The sequence below is a fragment of the Amblyomma mixtum genome, chromosome 6 (genome assembly GCF_055824585.1).
Source record: "Amblyomma mixtum isolate Tamu chromosome 6, ASM5582458v1, whole genome shotgun sequence".
Taxonomy (NCBI): domain Eukaryota; kingdom Metazoa; phylum Arthropoda; class Arachnida; order Ixodida; family Ixodidae; genus Amblyomma; species Amblyomma mixtum.
The window spans coordinates 32378172-32400207 of NC_143017.1; the positions used below are offsets into that span (position 1 = coordinate 32378172).

General features: G+C 51.0%; 1 protein-coding gene across 1 annotated transcript; it reads left to right on the top strand.

Moving 5' to 3' along the window:
* The first annotated feature begins 289 nt into the window (after positions 1-289).
* Positions 290-2426, top strand: LOC149338739 (uncharacterized). The gene has a single exon (XM_089547750.1). It carries the CDS (start codon positions 474-476, stop codon positions 1074-1076), a length of 603 nt encoding a protein of 200 aa, XP_089403876.1. The 5' UTR covers positions 290-473; the 3' UTR covers positions 1077-2426.
* Positions 2427-22036: the final 19610 nt, after the last annotated feature.

Below are 22036 nucleotides of genomic sequence, written 5' to 3' on the forward strand. Positions count from 1 at the left end.
GGCGGCGTCCTCTACGGTCTACCAGCGCTACAAGCAGTAGCCAGAGGGGGGCGTTATAAAACTCGCTTCTGGCCAGTTTCCTGACGTAACGACCCGAGCGGCGGCGCGGTGAGGTAAAGGCCCGCCAAAGCACGCTCGTCAAAACAAAAGGGCCCGAGGCGAGAAACGCTCGGCGCAGCAGCAACAGCCCAGAAGGGAAGCCAGCGAGGAAGAGGAGGAAAGAGAAAGAGGGCGAGTGACAACGGCGGAGGTAACGTCACGCGGGGCGTCCCTCAAACCGGAACCACGCATAGCGCCGCCGCCAACGGAGCGGCAGCGTCGGGGAGGAGAGAAGCCGGCCGACAAACCGACGATCGGCGCCGGGGGAGCTAGCAGCAGCGCGCCACCGTCGAAGGCGGGAGCAGCAGCGCGCGTGTGCGGCGGTCCCAGAGTAGCTGCTGCTGTCGCGACTACCGCACTGCGGCTACGGCGACATGGAGGGCTTCCCGAACGACGAGGTGACGCTGCCCGGATTCTTCGTCGTCAAGTACCTGGGCGTGCAGGACGCGACCGGGTTGTGGGGACTGAAGCACACGCGGCGCGCCGTCGACGACCTCGTGGCCGCGGCCAAGAGCGGTAAGCTGACCAGCGCGCACATGCCCATGGTCAAGCTCGAGGTGTCCGAGAAAGGCGTGTCCCTCGTCGAGCTGGGAGCAGCCGCTGCGGCGGCTGCCAACGGAGCCGCCGGAGGCCGCGGTGGACGCAAAAACGGCGCTGCCCCGCTGTCCTGCGTGTACCCCATCGAGTGCATCTCGTACGGCGTCCAGGACGTGAGCTACAGCAAGGTGGTGGCCATGATTGTGGTGCGCGAGTCGGCCGCCTCCTGTCTGCAGGAGCACCCGTTCCGCTGCCACGCGTTCGTGTGCGAGAGCAAGGCGGTGGCCAAGCGGCTCACGTTGACCCTGGCCGCCGCCTTCCGTGAGTTCAGCAAGATGGTCAAGAGCACCAGGACCCGGGAGCTGTACACCAAGAAGTTCGCCATCGACCTCCGCGGCGAAGAGGACGGAGAGTGCGTGCCGGAGGACTCGGAGGCGTAACGAACCTCCTCGAACCACACTGTTGTGCCAGTTGTGTGTCGCCGTTAATGCCGTTGAAATTTCCTGGTGCGACCCTTGTTTACCTTGCGGTGCCCGCTGCCAAATTTCGTGCCGTTGAGTGCCCTAACATTGAGGAGCTTCGTTTTCCTGCAGCCCCTATTTTCCATCTGTTCCGTTCATGTAACGCCCCTTTTACAGTTACGCTAACAGTGTGTGTACGAGCAAAAGTTTAAGCCCTTTCATCGACTCCAGGGGTCACGTCGGTCTACAAGCCCGTGACGGTGTAACGTGCGCGCTCGAGCCTTGGCACGCAGTCTTTCTACAAGTCTAGCGGCCGTTATCGTTTCAAAGTTCCTTTTGCGTTAAAACGTGCGAGCGATGAGCGTCTCAAAGCTGCATATCGTCGCGTTTCGATGCCGTTTTTAATGCCTTCTTGAGCGGGAGCGAATTCCGACCGGGAAAAGAAACGTTTATGAACAGCGATCTAAGTCAGTCACCTTTTTTTTTTTCGCTGCAGTTGGAACGAGACGAATGCGAAGGGCGGCTCGTGGAAATCCTCAGTGTTGGCCAATTCGTCGAGCCGGCTTCATTCTACAACTGGCGTTCACGTCAGCCTTTGACGTTAGGCAGACGCTACGAGTCGAAACGTATAGCGGGCTTGGAATGCGGTTGCTCCATTCTGCGGTGCTCCCGTTCGTCAATAGCAATGAGGAAAAAAAAAGATAAATTGTGTTTGCTTGCCCGAACTCTACGGGAAAACCAGGGTTTAACTAAACTACAAGAAACCGCCCTGTGGTACGCATTGTTAGATTGCACTAAGTCATACCCATCGTCCCGTATGGTACAAAAGGTAATTTGTCTTGACGTTACTCCGTCTGCCTTGTATCTTCGATGGAAACCGCTGTTCCGGTTGTCTGGCACGCCTATGGTTTTGTTGCAATGGCAACGGTGACTTCCATCTTCCCGAGAGTGGTGTGTTTTAGGAAAGCCGAAGAGTGCGACAATGATTCATACAATGCCATCGTATAGACGATGTTGTGCCAGATTTTTCTTCTGTTGTGTGTGAAGAAGTGACGGATCGAGTGACTGTGGATACCAACCCAGTTTCCCCTCAAGATGTCGACATGCCAAACGCTGTGCGTGCGGAGAACAGCTCAAATGTGCGATACAATTGTAGCGAGGCTGTGCCTGCGTATGGTCCTACGACTGTCATGCGAAAGTGCAGCTGCGACGTGCAAAGCCGATTGTAAATATACGCGTTGAACATTATTGTACATATTACGTGCGAAACTGTGTTCCCCCCCTTTTTTTTCGCCGTCTGTAATATAGATTTATATCCAGTTGCTTCAACTTTCGCCTCGTTGTGCTCTTACTCTACGAACGGCATGTGCGGCGATTGCGCAGGCTGGACTCCTGGAAAGACTACTGAAGGATTTTCCGTGATAAGTCAACCATCTTGTGCGGGATGGCCGCATGATCAGGCAAAGCAGACTGCGGGGAATAGAAATAATACTTCTCGGTGTTGTAAGCTATAGACCGAATGGTCTTTCGAATCAGGTGATCTTCTGGCTAAGCTTCACTTTTTGTTCTTTTTCGAGAAAGAGGGAAAGGATGGTAGGTTGACGAGCCAAAACGCACGGTTGGCTGCCCTACACGTTGGAGAGGGGATAAATGGGGTGAAAGTGAAGAGATGAAAAGTTAAGACCGTCATCTGCGTGGGCACGGCTCGTGTTCATGGTCAAAGCTCCCAGGACGGAACACCGCTTCGAACAAGTGGTGAAACTTTGGTGTAATGCAGCTGTTTTATCAATTTCAGTAGTGACTCTAGTGTCGGTGTTCATGTCTAGAACATCGCCGAAATCTGTTTTCTGATTCTTTTTCCCTTTGTCTTTCTATTTTCCAATCCATTAGTAAGGGCTTGACGCTCACCACCGTCTCTGTCATCGTAGTTCCACGATTTTGGATGATGCCGGTTTGGTCAGTCGCTGTCCCTTCATCTTACTCTCACCTTTATCTGGAGTAGCCAGCCAGGCTAACATGTGCACTGATCATTAAAGAGTGCACCCGCATTCTCCTAGAGATATAAATCAGCTATCAATCTAACATCCGCAGTCGTCCGCGGAGATATTTTTACGGAGGGCCGCGAGAACTGCGCTATACTGATGTCGTAGTTAAAAGATCCGAATTGCCCTCTTGCGCGGCTTTTCGATTACGGGCTTAAGGAGCAAGTTGTTATGCCTTAGCCCGACTCGCCAGAGATAGCGGTCGTCGCGTGCAGTTGTCCCCGTTTTTGTTTCGACCACTTGTGAGATAACGGTTTCTTTCCCGGCCGCCACCGGGAGCCATGGAGCGGTGTGGCTGCCTTGCTTGCTTTTGTCTCGAGTAGCGAACACGGTGATAACGCGCCCGTCAAGGTAGACTGCGCGTACGCCAAATGCGCTGTTCTCCGAGCGCGGCTGAGTAAATGCCGTCGGTGAGCGTGGGCTATGGAACGGGGCGTCGTTTGAATACACTTACTCAGCTGCTGTCTGCTCGTGGACGAGAAGATGGCGTGGGTCCGGTGCGCGCAATTTTCTCCAGTTACAGGGGCCCAGCTGACCAGTTGAATTTCTGCAGCAGCGTTTGATTGCGGTGTTTTACAGGCGATGAACGTCAATTGTGGGTAGTGTGAGGTGCTGGTAGCTCAGATTACTCACTGTAAAAATCGCTTGAAAGTAAAATAATAACTGCTAAAATGGCGAGAATATCGCCTAGTGTATAAAGAGATCACCTGTTTCCACCATTAAAACCAATTTTAAGTTCGCGCTCTGTGTTGGTGTTATTGTTTTGTCTCGTTATATAAAAAGTTAAGCCCGCTGAACCATCATCTTAAAATAATTACTGCCTTTTGCCAAATCTCCACCTTCAGGCTTTCGGCTAAGCTAACTGGACTAAATCTAAAAGATCGATGGCACGATCACTCTTCAAGCTAAGTTCAAAATTGTGCAGATATTTGAAATTTCGCGTTCTGAATCAATACGATCAAATGCTGTGCTTTATAGGATGATGCACCGCGGTGTTGCGCGAGTGCACATTCGAGGCCTTTCACAGCGCAGACTTGCTCAATCTTTCGCACGCCACCCGATCCATTTCACGCGATTGCTTGACAACAGCCACAGGCCCAACTGAACCCCCGGCTTTAGAGGGTTCAGCGAGTGAGTGCACATTATGAACCTCGTAAAGTTTGAAATTCGGGGATAGAGCACAAGCAGAGACGATTGCTGTTCGTCCGATTGACGTCATCGTTGACGAAATGCGCCCATTTGAAGAATCTGATAAAGGAAATGGCGGAACCCTTCATGCCGTAGGCGATCTGAGATGCGCCGTGAACTCCGGCAACGTGAGTGGAGTCATGAGCGTGCGTTTTTTACGAGTTCCTGAAACAGACCTCTCGACAAAATGGAAGACACAGATATAAACGTCTTACAGCTCTTTTACTTGGCTGTAGCATAGAGAAACTGGCGAGAAGACACTCCTTTTCAACCGGTGTTCGCCTTTCGACGGGTTTTACATCATGCCCGCCTCGAACGATTTTACGATTTTCGCTGTCTTGGGCAATACTTTTCTAGATCTAGATACCGGGGCAGTCAGTACCCGACCGATCTCGGTCGTGGTCATTCAACTTACCGAACTGCAGTCCACTTGTACTGCGTGGCCGACTTCATAGCCTCGTGCTCTGTTCGGAGTTTTTACGTGGCTTCCATGATTCCGTAGACGAAAAGCCTATGATGTACTGTACTTGTTTGCTTTGCCTGATTCCATTGATGTTGTGTGACAGGCGCTTTGATTTCACTCGAGCCGCCGCGGTGGCTCAGCGGTTATGGTGCTCGGCTGCTAACCCGAAAGACGCGGGTTCGATCCCGGCCGCGGCGGCTGGAATTTCTTTGGAGGAGAAATTCTAGAGGCCCGTGTACTGTGCGATGTCAGTGCACGTTAAAGAACCCCAGGTGGTCGAAATTTCCGGAGCCCTTCACTACGGCGTCTCTCATAGCCTCAGTCGCTTTGGGACGTTAAACCCCATAAACCAAACCAAACCGATTTCACTCGCAAGCTTTAAAGCTCTGTAGCAGAGTCGAAAAACCTCCCGTCACTGGAACTTCAGCTTTCCGCGCTCGTCGCACCGGCTGTGATTAGGCCGGTTTAAAGCTAGTCTAGCTTGCTGGATCATTGTCTGTTGCGCATGTGTGGTGATAGCTTCAAGCTTTGGAACCTTCACATCCCCCTTCGCTTTGAAAGAATGCAAGTAAAGAACTGTTTTAGTTTTGCCATAGGGGATCTGCGCGAATATTCCAGGCGCAGCAATTGCTACCTTGGTATGGTAGGGGGTGTATATGGGGCTTAACTTCTAAAAGCTTCACATGGCCATGAGAGAGGCGGTATTCAAGGGCTCCGGAATAATTTAGACCAATTGGGGTTCTTTAACAAGCACTAACACTGCGTAACACACGGGCATCTTTTCTATTATATCTCCATCGAAATGCGGCCGCCGCGGTCAGGATTCGAACACCCGTCTTTGGGCTCAGCAGCCGAACGCCATGTGACGACCCCACATAATGCGCAGGTCCATACGGGACGGAGAGGCAAGAAGACACCGTATGGCTCAGTTTAAACAAAATGATGTAATCAATAATTATACATTGTACATCAGAGGCTGGGGTGTCCGAGCTTACGTGGCGACGCCGTCATGGGGGCGATGGAGGGGCTCCGGAGTTCCGATCCGTCGGTTGCTGGCAGAAGCTGCGCGCCGTCCGGCTTCGGCGCTGCAGGACCCTTTTTGTGTCCGATCTCGTCCTGAGCGTGCCTTTCGTCCGCACTGGCCAGCTATCTGTGCTCCGCCGGCCACGCCCGATCTCCTGTCTTTCAGGCTGGATTGTTTCCTCCTTCCTCCTTTCCACGGCGGCGCCTGCGGCACCCCGACCTCCCTCGTTGGAATGTCGTTTGTCTCCCGTCGGCAGCTTTCTTCTCTTGTCCGGTTGTCAGCCTCCCCTGCCGACCTGCCTCGTTGGGATGTCGTTTGTCTCCCGTCGGCAGCTTTCTACCATTGTACCCCTTCAGTGGCTTTGCCGCCGCTGGGGGCTCCGTCTACGCGGCGCCGCCGAACGCGGACCGTTTAACGGGAGACAAGGGAGTAGGACGGTTGAGCACAGAGAAGATTCCGCCGAAGATATGGGCCCTGGTAGCTCACGCACGGAACGTCACAGCCATATAATCACTGAGCCACCGCGGCGGGTGTCGAGACCTCCCTTGCTTTGTCGGTTAATTCATACGAAGGTGTTTTCTATATTTTGAGAACATGTAGGCGCAAGGTCATAGATATAGGGTTCCTCCTGCAGAAAACAGCGCTGGGGAAAAACTTCTGCCTTCCAGGCTGTGGGAGAGGAGAAACGAGGCAAAAACTACATTTAAACACTAATCCCGTCGCTTTTGTATAGCCTAGCGCTTTCCGTCCGAGCAGGTAATCCCGACGTAGCAGTATTGGTCTGCCCGCCTCAACTGGTGATGGCGGAATCGAAGAGGTAGCAATGAGGTGGCTGAGTGTTGTAATCAGTGCGTCATCGGCTCATCACGCTCAAGGTGAGACAGCAAATGTCTGTGCTCTGACACTGTCAACTCGCTGGTTGTGATTCACATTGGCACCATTAAGTCGCCTCACATTCCACTAACGGCATGAATTCTGCGCTTGACAAACACACACTGCATTTGAGAATGGGTTTGATTTGCACCTTCCCCATAGGACAGGGAGAAATGTCTATAATCGCGCACGTACAGTCGGCGTCAATATGAAGGTGAAAGCTTTCGTGCCCGCTAAACAAAATCAATTTTTCTTTTCCTGATGTGACGATCCCTCTTTTTGCGAACAAAGTGGCGGTGAAGGATACAGGGGCGAAGAAGCCAGCTATTCTCGTGTATTTTGTTCGCTCTCATTGCAAATACAAACTGAGGTGGCGAAACCTCCATATCGATTCGCACTGTACATTCTGTCTTCTGCCCTTATTCCCACAGAGACTCACGCAGAACAAGGAGGAAAATAAGGAGACACATTGACCTATATATTACGCGCATGCGACCTTTCAGCGAGAACATTTTTTTTTCGCCTTATCTCTTAATGCCCATCAGAGAACACAAGGAAGAAGCGACATAACCTGTCCGCAGCTTATGTGCTGCTTGCGCCGCATTTTCCCCAAGCGAACACTTGAAAACTAACCGCAGTGCCGATGCTGCGGCTTTGTCACCTTGATCAACAAGTATCCGGGCGCGGCGGCAAAAATATACAAACGTTGAACAAATTCCAAGAAATAATTTCAAGAAATGTTTCAGCGTGAACCGCGCTTCGCTAATGCGCTCATTGTAATCCTACCAGGGGGCCCACAAAAAGCCACGACTCTGTTGGCTTCTAGCATACCAGCTAATAGCCGCGCTTCATGTTCTTTCTTTCTTTCTTTCTTTCTTTCTTTCTTTCTTTCTTTCTTTCTTTCTTTCTTTCTTTCTTTCTTTCTTTCTTTCTTTCTTTCTTTCTTTCTTTCTTTCTTTCTTTCTTTCTTTCTTTCTTTCTTCGAAGGTCTGACGAGGTTGCTTTCCGCATGACTGCTCTTTGGCCCCGAGACGACGTAGCAGTTTGATGATTGAATCCAAACAGACGTGACTTAACGCCTTCGGGCGTTTTCCTGCTCTTCCTTCGCGGGTTCGTTGCTCCTCGACTTCTTACCCATATCTCGGAATCTGCTCTAGAGCAGCACTGCGACGAAGCCAGGCTAATTGCCGGGGCGACCCCAGCGGCGTCCACTATAAAGCCCGCCGGCCACTGGAGACACACGGTGCGTGATTAATGAGGCTGAAGCACTGCGTCGAACCGGGAAGTGCCGTGGCACACTCGCGCGCGCTGTGACAGCGGCAGGAGGAGGTCGGTTGCGTAAGCTCCTCGCGGCCCCCACAACGCGCGCGGCGCGACATCACGGAGCTTCCGCAGTGCGCGCGCCGGATCACGCATCCAACGAGGAAAAGACAAAAACGAGGAAAGGCGAGGCCGGGAGCAAGAAAGAAAGATAGCGAGAAAGAAAGAAGCGACGCTCTCTAAACGCTAAACGCCGTTCCCATAGAGCGTTGCGCCTCTCGCACGTTTGCATGCATTCAGCCATTAGTGGCGCTGGAAGTGAGGGGAGGTGGTGAAGGGGGGAAGAAGGTATCGGAGAGGGAAGAAGCAGCAAAGAGCGCGCCGTTTTGTTGCTGCGCGCTTTTTTACTTTTCGTTTTTATTTTATCGCTCTTTCTCTAAGATGCCGTTACGCAGCTGCAACTCCCGAGGCTGCGGGAGCCCGTTGAGAAGAAAAAGTCGGGCAACTCCATATACCACGCGCGCCAGCCCGCGCCGCTGTTGTGTCGTTGTAGCGATTTTCTTTCGTGCGCGCAGTTCACTGTCGATCTTTACCGACCGGCGCGAGGACAAACGCTCGAGGCTGCTTGACGGCGGTGGAGCTCGCGACGGCCCTGCTCGCTGCCGCTTTGGAATTTTTATCGCCCTTTTGTCTGTCTTTTGTTTTCGCTCGCACCGCTTTCCGCTCCGCACTCGTTGCGCACAGCTCCCCTCCCCGCCGCCTTTCTTTATCGCGCGCTGGAGATCGATGGGCGTGTGCCGAACGCTTTCCAACGGTCCGAGCTAACTGCCGCTCTAGCTCTTGGCGACCGGCCGCCTGCCTCTCGCACGCCTGTCTACGCACTGCGGGACAGGTTGGAGCGAGGCAGAGCGATTTCGACCCAGACATGATACGAGAAAGGTTTGAAAATTCCACGTTTAACATCGTCTGCAGTAAGTAGATCAGCCTAAAGTGCGTGTGTGTAATATATAAAAGTGAAAAACGGTAGAAGGCCGGATTATCTCCAACGCCTGAGTCATTTGATCTTAAGCGCCGCCTTTGCCAAAAGTAACCTAACGACGGGTTTTGCTTCTCAGGTGTGTAGCAGGCCACTTATGACAGTCCTTATGCTCTAAATCTATGTAAGGTAACGAGAACACTAGTCCTTACCTTTTGGGACCTTTTGGTCTGTATTACTGCCGTAAGGGCACCGCGATACAGTTGAGAAGCAAACACCATTGCTTGGTTACTTTTGGCGAAGGGGTAAGCAGACCTAAAGGAAAAACTGCGTTGATTGTGGTACTGCGAATGATGGGCCCGCGCTAACTCGTCAGCTGTTTTTACATACACTTCCCGATTCTCTGCACGTCGGCATCAGTAGGGCAGTAGTTAGGGGTTGTGCAATGTTTCTCGACAGGCGTTAACGTTCAGCTTGGTCTTGGGAAAGGCCAGGCCTAAATAATGACTCCAGACATTCGGCTGCAAGGTGGGCTATGCATTTATTTCTCCGCCCATGGTTTCCTTCCCGTAACTTTAATGGTTGCGGAATCGGTATTCTTAATCAACGTTTGTGAGCTTCTGTGCCGAAGGTGAGATATGGTAAAGGGAACAGGAGAGCACCTGTCGATGCTGGTCGATAGCGTACCTCTGTCTGATCTAACAACCGGAAGCAAGCCCCGCTGCACTTTTGTGTCGTCTGCTTCGGAAAGCGCGGGGCGACAGTGCGCTGCGAAGTGCTCGCCAGGGTGCGTGCTGCCAGGGTGAAGTTAAAAATTGGATGAATTCAATGGAAAAGAAACATAGTGTAGAACTATATCGATTCTGGAAAAGGCAGATCAGGAAAGAATTTTTCTATGATAACTCAAGAGGCAGTGCCCTACTTTTTGAAGCTAGATCAGGTTGTCTTAGAACGCGCAGCTACAAAAAGAAATTTAACGAAGAAGATGACACATGTGCAGTGTGTGGTAGATCTGTGGAAACAATTGAACACCTCATAATCAAATGTGATGGTATCCATCCGGATGTCGATGCAGGCACAGTCACTCTTTCTGAGGCCCTAGGGTTTAAAGATAACAATGGTCATGTAAATAAATCTGCAGTGGAAGTCAGCAAAAAGCGATTGGAGGATTGGTGGCTGAAAAGCAGAGATGTGGCATAAGGTTAGAATAGAAGGAAACCGTAGGAAAAGTTGATGGAGAATCTTAATGAGAATTGCCAACACAGTAAACAAAAAAAATAATAAATAAAGAAAAGCTGAGCATGGTGGCAATTGCCACCACCCCGTTTCAAAGGGGGCGCTCCTATCCATCCATCCATCCATCCATCCATCCATCCATCCATCCAAAATCATTCTTTGTTCTTCTAATTCTGCTGTTATCAAAATTGGAAACACGCCAGAGATAGGGGAGACGGACACTCGTCGCTAGCGCGATAGGGCATGTCTTCAGTTTTGAGACTGATTTTGGATGCATTCCACGGCGCAAGAGCTTCGCGGCGCACCTTGAGCTGTGCGTTGCATCCACACGTCGGTCGAAGCAGGGGCGTGGCACAGTTGCCTCCGTCACTTATTCGGCCCACGGAGCAGAGAAAAAGTCGAGCAGCGTTTTTTTCCTTCCTGTTTTATTGTACTATATTTCACTATGTCCTTTATTCTGTACGGTGCTGCCGCGAATAAGGTGAGGAAAATGCCGTTCTCTGCTATCTCCCGTGCACCAAGTATGTAATGCTGAATTCCAATGGCAGATCGAGACCGCTCCGTCGGATCGCGTACGGAGCGCGTAGATTTGCCACCTCCCAGTTTGCGATTGGAATGCCAGTGATCCCTCGGGAGCACGACGCCAGCGCCGCAGCGGCGACCGCGGAAACTAGGCGCGCCGCCGGAGCAGACGCCCTGCTAGCTTCGTGTTCGAGTGCCACAGGAGTTGCGCGAGGCGCGATCTCCGCGTTGACAGACGCCGTCTCGGCGAAACAAAAAGGAGGTAGTACGAAGGCCGTAATGTAAAACCAAAACCAAAGCGTATGTACAGGATGGTCCACTCTCCGTGAACACGCGAGTATACGGCCGCGGTCTTCTGAGAGCCGGTGAGCCTGTCCCTACCGTTCACGAAAGAAGTGGCGGACGACGCGCAGGCAAGTTGCTCGCTGCTCGATTTTCCAGCCTTGCGACTGCGAGACGCAAGCCGCTGAACCAATCAGCGAGACAGTCGAGCTTTCGGCAACGACGCCGCCCGCGGACACGCCGAGCGACTAACTGCGCTGGCCCCCGGCCAACGTTTCTCCCTGGCTGCCGTAGTCGTCGCTAAGCCTAACTGTTTTTCATCGATGCCGCAGCTGAGGGCGCTTCGGAATTGGCCAGCGCTGTAGTAAAGGTGCTACTCGCGTCACCGTTTTACTGTGCTCCTCGTCTCATAATAAAATAAAGACATGATCGATTTCTGCGACGCCTCCAACAGCGGAGCTAGCAGACAGCAGGCCAGCCGCACTGGGCATCAGGAAGAAATTTGCTTGTATCGCAGTTATCACTTCTACCAGCAACTCGGTATTGGCCAACGATCCTCAAAAATGATTCATTTTTTACATTCCTCTACTCCAGGGCTTGTTATGAACGCGAACAAAGAATATTAGCGCATTTTTCTGACGCCGGCGGCAGGCATATACAGGCCGGCAGCTTCACACTCGCTGTCCGTTTCAGACGAATCTTCACTGCTGGACTCTGAGCTTTCCGTGCCCGAGTCGGAACTGTCACTTCCACGAAGCAAAATTAGTGCCGCACGGCTCGAAGCAAGATCATTGCCGTCCACTGTTGACTGGAAAGTGCCCGTCTGTCCCGGCTCGCCCAGCTCACCACGTAGCGACGACAGGAACGAAGCGGTTGCTGCCGGTCGCGACCGGAAGCAGACGCGGCGGAAAAGAAAACGTCACGCGAGGTTCCGGTCAAATCCGCCGATTTCGGCAGATCAAGAATCGCTGCTCCACGGAGCGATCCGGGATTTACGCCTGATCCCGATCTGCCATTGGAACATACAACTCGCGCTCCCATTTTACCATTGGAATACGACTGATCCAAACCGAGCAGAAAAACTTGATCCCGATCTGCCATTGGAATTCACCATTAGTGTTCGTCAGAGCAGACGTGTGTCCGAACCCAGAAGCCAAAGCCTGTGAAAAATGCGGCGACGTCAACCCAGAGGAAGGACGTATGTGCGACGCGAAATGCGAAGTATGCCAGGGAAACCAAAAGACCAACTCGGACAAGCGCAGGATGAAATTCCGGACCCCGTACAGCCGGCCAAATCTTTAGCTGGCTAGCGGGACGGCCGCTTTTTCTGCGCTCGTGCGCTTTGGGAAGAAGCAAACTTGGAGAAAGCCCAATATTAAGCAGGGATTTGGTCAGCCTCTGCTTAAATTTGATATGTTAGCAAATTTGCGCCGTCATAAGCTGCAGGAGCACGGAAAACGCGGCCGTCGCGCACGCCAGCTAAAGATTTGGCCGGCTGTACATTCCGGACCCTCATGTGATGCCCCACACAAGGAGCCTTTGAGGTATCGAAAAAAAAAAAAAGACAGCAGGAGCCCGTGGCGAAGGCTCAAGCAAACGGAGCCGGAACACAGCGCGAGGCTCGAGCCAGGACCCGAGCCCAGGACACCAGAGACAGATCCAAGTCGACGTCCATGAGCTGGGGACCGTGGGCCAGGAGCCAATCCAGACAGGAGGAATTCTCGCCGCTCCAAGAACCAAAGGCAAAAGAGCAGCGGAAGGTGGCCGAAAAGGTGAGCTGGGCAGCTTGTTTGCAATCTCCAGCTCAGTCGTCGGAAGTTAGAAAACTAATAGAAGTCAACAAGAAATTAGTGGAAACAATTTAAAAACGAAACAAGAAATCCGTCTCCTAAAGGAGAAGAATAGAAGACTAGCGGCGTAGGGGAAATAACTATAGAAACAGAAGTTGTTGGGGAAATGAAGCCGTGCAAAGTGGTTAGAGAAAGCAAACAAGTGAAGCAGCACATACACAGCACACAATGAAACCAATGGCACAGCAATACGACAACAGGTGCAACAAGAAATGCAGAAAATGCGGGAACAGATGCAACAACGACAGCAACAACAGCAGAACATCCAATAGATTCAACAAGAGCTGAATGCACTCCGAATCAAAGTCCGAAGGAAGCTAAGGGATCACACCACACCAGTAAAGTGCAATACGGGTGGCAAAAAGGACTGGACAGCAAGAAGGCGAGCTGAGTTGAAAAAAAAATACAAATTCACGATGGACAGCGGCCACAAAGACAGAATGACCAAGAAACTAACAATATGGAAGTGTAATTGCGGAGGATTCAAGCAAAAACAAGCAATATTACTGCAGTACATGGAGGCGGTAACAGAGAAGCCAGGCATAATATCAGTGCCAGAGACAAGCAGCACAGCCAAGATCACAGGGCACAAGGCACACCAGAAGGAGAATCGGTGTGTATAAGGACTGCGTAGTCGAAGACGACCAGATGGATTACTCGTTTGCAGAAAACATACCCATAAAAAAAGCACCAGGAACATCTTTATTCTAAATATATGCCAAATACGATAGCATCTTTGGAAGAACACTAAACGAGGAAGGGAAGGCTCCACTAATCGTCTTGGGAGTTTTGAACGTGGCAAGCCAGATGTGGCGCACTAAATACGAAACCCCAAATGGGGAGACCTGCTAAGCAGTGAAGCCACCACCGTACTTGCTCACAGACCCAGGCAAGCCAACGATGCTGGCAAATAGCATTAGCTGAGACACATGCCTAGACCTCTCACTGGTGAAGAATTCTAGGAGGGTGAAATGGGAGAACAGCGGAGGAAATGTAGGGAGCGATCATCACATCTTCTTAACTACGATAGAATGGAGCAAAAGCAAAGGGGCAAGAGGACAAGCCAGGCTAACGGACGGAACGAAATTAGGGAAAACGGGAAATAGAGGCGGAAGAAGTCGCAGGCTATGTGAAGGGTGGCCGGAACAACTGCTAGGCGAAATCAGGCAACATACTAAATGCATAACGAGAACTGACGAAACCCCTGCAATCGCCCGGCACTTGCTGCGCCTATGGGATGCCAGGAGGGGTCTTACGATGAGGTGGAAGAAGCAGCGGCTCAACAGGAAGCTAAAGAACCGAATGACGTAACTTACCAAAAGGCAAAAAAATATAAATGGGGGCTAGCCAGTGCAAATTGGCATCGGCTATGTGACTCATTAAATGGCAGATTAAATATGACAAAAGATGGAAGCAACAAAAGCAAGGGGGAGCAGATGGTCAACCTTACTAGAGACCTACACGGCTACAAGGGACCCGTAAAGGAAATAATAGAGGAGCTTGAGCAGAGTGGTGGTCTGAGCCAGTTGGTAAACCATGCTTAAGGGAGGCGTAGCGCGAAAAAAGACAGGGACGAGAGAGACACAAGACACAGGACCAGCGCTGGTCCTGTGTCTTGTGTCTCTCTCGTCCCTGTCTTTTTTCGCGCTACGCCTCCCTTAAAAATAGAGGAGCTAACGTACGTGCCAATTCAGATCGGTGAAAACAACACGGCACAGCCAAAGTATAGAGCAGAGCGAAACACGGAAACAGACAAAGAAATAACAATCAGGGAGGTAACAACGGACGTTCTGGAATTGAGAAGAAATGCGAGTCCAGGTGGGGACGGAGTCCCATTCAAGATGCTGGCCAGCTTCAGTAAAGTCTAACAAGACTAACAGAAGTCTTTAATAACTGCTGGGCCGAAGGAAATATGCCGCAGGCCTGGAAGACGGCAGAGGTACAGTTTATACCTAAGCCAGGGAAAGAAAACAATGGGAACCTAGGACCGATCTTCACATAGTACTTAGGGAAACGTTTTGAGGAAATAATCTATGAGAGGGTGCACAAGCCCATGAAAATAGTGAAAGCAGAACCCCAAACACCATGTTTGGCTTCAGAACAAACCTCTCAACCCATGACATTCTCCTCCAGCTAAAAAAGGAAATAATAAATATGCCGAGAGGCCCCCCACGCCAAAGCCACACTAGCATTAGATCTCAAGAGGGCATTCGACAATGTTAAGCACAAGGCCGTACTAAACAACTATTGGGATTGTGCTTCTATCCAACCGCTGGGGCCATCAGTTGTTGCGAGCCGGGTCCCTGGTGGTGAAACGACGAGCAGACAGGGAGATCAAGGACAAACAAGACAAATTTATTCACATTAATTACATTATTTACATGCAGTGAAAAGGATGATATAGCTTAAAAAACTATGATGAAGGGAATACGAGAGACAAGTTCCCGCCCTTTCCCGCCAATACGCAGCTCTCATCATGGGCGCTACCCTTGGGCCGTGTCGTCGAAAATTATCCCAAGGCTGTTGCTGGGGGTTCCTACCTTTTTCGTTGAGCTTCGCGAACATCCTGCGTTAATCAGACGACAACGCTCGGCTCTTGGATTCGCCTCGAGCCTCCATGGAGCGGCAGCAGCACGGCGGTTATCGAAGCAAGGTCATGGGTGGTTAGACGAACTCACAGCTGTAAGAAGGTCAGGTTACGACGGGCTCCGAATAGAAGGAGGGGAGTGGGGGAGGTGGCGTGTCATACCCGACCCGGACAGACGTTTGTGCGTCACGGCGTGCGCTGCTCGTTCACTGGCCTGGTCTGAGATGGGCTTTCGTAGCAGTTTTGGTACAGAAACCTGCAGCTGCGTAATGCGGAATTTAGTAAGTCCCACGGACCAAAATCCTTGGGCTGACTGTCGCAAACAACAATAATAATCAAGAGACAAGAAGACGACTAGCAGAGACGACAGAACGAGTAGCAAGAATGATTGGCAGAATCGCCAACAGGAGAAGAGGCATGAAAAAGAAGGACACCTTGCAGTTAGTACAGGTTTTCATAATCAGCAGAAATGTGTACGTCTGGTTGAAAAGAAGCCCATAGCTTAGGTTGAAAAAAAAGCAGACAAGGAGAAAATCAATGTTCTGATAGCAAAGGCATATAAGAGAGCCATCGGCAATTCAATCAGCGTGTCAACAGAAAGACTGATGAAGTTGGAAACCGACAACACACTGATGAAATAATAGAAGCCCTCCTAACGTAGCAGAAATGCTGCTTAGCCGACGATAGGACAGGCAGAGCAGTGTTCGTCAGATTCAAACTGCCATACATAAGCACAACGCAACACCGATGTGAAGCCCCCGACGAGCTGCACAACATCTTACAAGTAAAGCCCATACCAAGAAACATGCACCCGGTACACCACGCAGGAACAAGAGAGGTCAGAGCTTAAGCCATAGGAAACAGCGGAAGAACAACAGAGTCACACTGTACACAGGTGGTGCTGTGCCGGTTGGAGGCATCATGATGATAGCAGTTAAGATGCGAATGACAACCTGAGAAGTAGGGCATCAATCAGGCGCGGATACACCAAGCGGAGGAGGCAGCCATTGCATTCGCAGTAAACACACAGAAAAAAAAAACGAATATAAACAAGGATTCGCAAGAAGCCTGCTGGAACTGCATCAGGGGCAGCATAGAGCAGGCAGTCATTAGGATTCTGAAATACATACAGGAAGCCGAAAAGCAAGCAAAGCTCATGTGGACACCACCGTAGAGAGTAACGAAGGCGCCCCCGCCGCAGCCCGAACGCTCCTACCCTGGGAACACCAACACATGGACGAGCGAAACTAGTCAAACATGCTGGCCACATACTCAGAAATCTTACAACACTAGAGGCCAAAAAGAAGGGAATACGCTACACAAAGAACAGGAAATAAAACTGACAAGAATAAAAATAAAATACTCAAGTCCAAGAACACTTCACGCAATTTAGCCAGATGACTACGAGCCACATAGTGAACACTATGGCGTAGATGGGCCTGCCAACACACCACAGAACCAGAAAGAAGAAAATAACCGACGATTGAGCGGTGGGAGTAAATGCTTTGAAGCTAAGACCCGAAAGTTCAGCAGGAGCTCGTCGAAAGGAGTAGAGTGAATGCAAGACCCAATGGACTCCCGGAATAGGGGGACCGACCACCAGATTTAGTTCCAATTAAAATTTTTTTATCATCGTCTTTACCGTTAGCACTACATTTATGATAATTTTTTGTCAGTTACTTTACAATACGCGGTTCTGAGAGGCCGCCAACAAGCTTGGCCGGCATTCTTATTTTCACTGCAATAAAGTAATTCCTGCATTAGATGTGTTCGTGCAAGAAGCAAACGAAAGCGAAGACGTTGAAGAAGGCGCTCATGTCGTGTGTTATTTAATCCGCCCGCCGTGGGTATGTGCCATTAAGCCTGAGAGCATCATCATCATCATCATTCTTCTTAACGTCGAAAAGACACTTTATTGGGCGAGTTGGTTCCTGTACTCCATGGCTACTGCGTAATAGGCGGGACATGCACTACAATGAAGGCACAACATAGAACTGACTCGTTATTGAAATCTTTGTTGGCTGGCCAGCCGTTATTACTACCAGACTGACGGCCCGAAGCGGAAGCGGAATTTTGAAAAGACAACTGACATGTGTCAGAATTCGTATTCAAGGTAATCTTTTCGTTTTGCGAGAACGCTACAGAGGGTGTTTCGATATATTTGTCGTGCAGCCTTGCTGTCACACGGAGGTTTCCATTATTTCTCATGTTAAACAGTCGTGGTTTCTCGCTATCGTGATACATTCTCTAAACTCTGGTCCGCAGGCGTTGGTGTCATCTATGGAGTTCCTGCAGTGTTTTTCTGAATGACTCGAGAGAGGGATATGTGTGACATTGTAATCATGTTCCTGTAATTTCTCGTTGAGACATTGGCCTGTTTGGCCGATCTTAAAGGGACTATGCAATAAATTAATTGAGATTACGTAAAGCGGACGGGAGATAGGCACCACTCGTCACCCCAGCGCAAGAATTTTTGAGCTGGCATCAATAACAACGAAGTTATAGACGATATGAAAATTACGCTCCTCCTCTCCCCTTTCAACTCGTACACGTGGGGCACCAGAAAAAAAAAATAAAGAAAACAGCTCTGGGGCCGGGCCCCGCCCATGATTACGTCATTTGCTGACGTTCGGTTTGCGACTTCCGGTTGTCGCACCCAGCACCCCGGCAGCTGCATCGGCAGCGTCTCTCCAGTCTCTCTTCGCCTTCCTGGATTGCGGCGCGCGTCGGTTTTCTTTGCTTGGCACTGCGACAAAGGCACTGCGAGTGGTTCCCGAACTCCTGACAGAAAGAGGCGGCAGAGGTAAACTGAAACTATATGCGCGAAGGCAATGCCCTGGCTCGCGCTTGCCCGAGCAGACGGTTTTCACGGCTACCGGAAGTGTGCCCGTGACGTCGTGGCTGTCGTGGCTCCAGCGAATGACAACGTGTGGCGGCCTGCCGACGTCACGGGACTAGTGACGCCTATTTTCACGATTTTAGTTTCAAAATCGGTCACTACGAAGACACCAATCGGCCCGCGAATTTAAAGAAAACAACATGGTTTTTAAAAATTCATAATAAATTGCCGGCTCAGTTCCGAAGACTCATACTTGGTGTGAATGCTTCTTAGCATCGTTTCTAAGCATTGAAAACATTTACAAGTGACTTTTTAGTTCGTTGCATAGTCCCTTTAAAGCGACAGCATTAAGGCTCTTGTTCTGCAGAAAATACCGCCTCGTCACTGTAGACGTCGCAGTCGGCGCTGTGAGCGAAACCTCCCCCGTGAGCTAGGTGGGACACCTATGTCACGTGAGCTTGTGGCGCCATCACAACCTGCCGACTGCATTGTGAGTAAATTTCCCACCGTGGCAGGTGGCGCTTAAACTAATGACAGGTCGCAAGAGTATGCTCGGTGGCAGCACCTGCCATCGGATCACATTGCATCGCTAAACCGCTGCACCACTGCGCCAGGAGTGGCATGAGGACTCCCAGGGATCTATGAGTGTAAAGTAGAGAAGGACCAATTGTAAATATGCAGACAGTAACCCAGGGGTTCTCAAACTGGGTTCCGCGGAACACAGGGGTTCCGCGGGCTGTCTTCTTGTGTTCCGCGGGAACCCTCACCGGCCCTGACCCGGCAGCTGATATGAGACTGGCTCTGAGTGCTACTGAGCCACGCTTTGACTTGCTTTTAGACGGGAAGCAGTACCACCCATCACATCAGTATTTGTATTAATCTGTGCAATAAACATTTAACCTTTGCAACTCTCTCTTTGCAAATATGCACTCGACAACATTGCTGGTAAGTGAGAGCAGGGAGGGGGGGGGGTTCCCTGGAACTTATTGAAGGCTTTTGGGGTTCCTCCAAGCAAAAAAGTTAGAGAACCCCTGCAGTAACCGATTAACGCTCTCGCCTCATATTAAGGCGGAGCATAATGTGTCCCCTTCAGTTTTTGACAAGCATAGAATGTGCTCATAAATAGAGCAGGATTGTTTTTCGAACTGGAGGCTCAAAAGCCCAAGGGTCGTGGGATGAAGTGAAGTGCCCGGCGGTGAGCTTGAGGACGCCAACGGCGCAGAACTGAGGAAGGAGCTAAGAGCAGCTAACCTTGTAGCCACAAAGCCACCGCGACGATGGGGGCCTAAGAGTCTGGTTCCTCCGCGTCGTATGCAGGAGGTGCTGGGCTCTTATGTAGAAGATCCATTTTTACCGGTGGGTGCCCAACGATGAGCTGTGCACACGGCGGCGGCGACGCCGTGTGCACATTATTGAGGAGCTAAAGACAGCCAGCGCTGTAAAACGCACTGGACATGCATTGCACAAAAGCGTTAGCAGTCGAGCGAGACCTCAATAACTCAGTAAAATGACACAGTATTGGCTGGAGAAGAATATCAACAGTACACAGATGGCCTCCCATGAAAGAAAAAAAAATAGCCCCCCCCCCCCAAAAAAAAAAAACAAAACGTGGGATACATGGGCACAGGCTAAAGGCAGAAAGAAAACATGTTTCTTCCGTAGAAGAGGGAGTGGGGGTGATTACGCAATGAACGCAACATCAATAAATTCGTCGCGAGAATTCCAATATCTTATTGCGGATGAATGCGGGACAGGAAATGTGCAGTGTCAGCTCGAGTGATGTGTCCGAGGAAACGAAATGACAGCACACGACAAAACAGCATGCGACAAAACAGCATGCGACAAAACAGCATACGACAAAACAGCGCCCAATAAACAGTGCAGAGACAAAATAGCACAGGGAAAAAACAGCACGAGGACAAAACAGCGCAGCGCTCTATGGGTCCACATCCTCCTAGCCGGCATCCAAAATGCCAGTCTGGCTGGCTGGAAACCCTGGCCCTTTCTTCCATTTTTGTTTTTGGCACCCTTTGCGTTTCCTTACTCTCCTTTGACCTACCCGCCTTTTTTTTTGCTTTATAAGTGTTCACACATTGCCGCCACCGTGCACAAGGGTCAGACAGTGGAACATGCATTATGCCAGAGGAGTGTCCAGTCGTAGCGGGCAAGGAACAGCTGACGGACCAGCTGGTGTTGATGACCCTGTAGCAGAATATCCTCAACGCTTAATGCTGCCTGGCAATCAAGTTCTTTCTCTCTCTCTCTCATGGGCCAGTAATTCCTTCCAATAGCAAGAGAGAGAGAGAGAGAGAGAGAGAAAAGGACGGAAAGGCAGGGAGGTTAACCAGGCGATGCCCAGTTGGCTACCCTACACTTGGGGAGGGGAACAAAGGGGAAAAAAGGAAAAAGCGCGGCAAGGAAATGAGTTTTCTAAGTGTCCAGCGACCACCATGTCACAGGGACAGAGGGCGCGCACTGAAAACTAAAAGATTATAGGCGGGAATGCAACCCCGAGTCTTTTAAGAAAGTCAGGAGCGCTTTCACGCTTCTGAGACATGGTCCCCGCGCAGCCTGTCCCGGCAATCGTACACTCTAAACAGAAAGGTCGAAGGAGGAACGCACTCCCCTTTTATAAAAAGGATTGCTCTAGAGGCCGGCTCTTCTCATATAAGCGTATTCGTGTTTAAGTGTAGCATCTTACCGCAGTTTCGGTGGCCAGCGACTTGGCGCCGACGCGGAAACAAAACGCTCCCGAAATCTGGCAGCGACCAAATAAACCCTGGAACGGTGCCAGTGAAGGACAGCATTTGAAAGAAAAAAAAAAGAAGCGAGAGATTAAAGTACGCTTGCCCCGCCGGTTGCAGTAGCGGCTCGGTTTCATTAACAGGGAGGGGATACTTTCAAGCGGATTAAGAGTCCGCAATGTTCAGTAGACTCGCCCGCACCGTCAACGCCACCAGCCATCGTTACCCGCTCGAGGGAACAACGCCAGCCGAGCTCAGGAAACTGCGAGATCCTGGGAGCCCGCATTAAATCAGCGACGGCGCGTATATCTCCGCAGATAGACCCGAGCTGCTGCAGAGGAACGCTTCAGAGCGTGCGCCAGGGAGGCAGCCTTGAGTACGCCGCGCACGGCCGTGCCCCTTCTCCTCGTAGATCGCCATTTGTTATACGGCCCCGAGACAATGCGCTGCACTTGGATTTATACACACGAGCCTCTGTTCATGCCTCTGCGGGGGCGCCCCGCGTCTCTCGCCCATAAAGGGCTTTACGCGCACAAACGCTCTCTTCTATCTCGCTTGTAAACCTGGACACGCGCGCGATCGGTTGCGGGTAGAGTCATGAAGTGTGTTCACGGACAACGCGCCAATGCTTGGTTGCGCCGTTTCCTGGCTGCATACGGAACAGGCACTGCGCGGGGAAGAAAGAGGGTTATTTCGCCTGCCTTCGCGTCGCTCCCAACGACGACCTTCGTGGATCGCGTGAAAGGGAGCGGTTAGACGGCGCAATTAACGCGGCCGAGAAGCCCTGCGGAAAGGGAAGGACGTGGTTATATTCTCTTTGGACGGCGCGTTAACCCACATCTGTCTTCTGCGGCGTTAGGAAAGAGCGCATCACTGCGGTAGCTGATTGTGATTTATTGGGGCTTAACGTCCCAAAGCGATTTAGGCTATGAGGGACGCCGTAGTGAAGGGCTGCGGAAATTTCGGCCACCAAGAGCTCTTTAACCCGCACTGACAACGCACAGTACACGGGCCGCTAGAATTTCGCCACCATCGAAATTCGTCCCCCCGTGG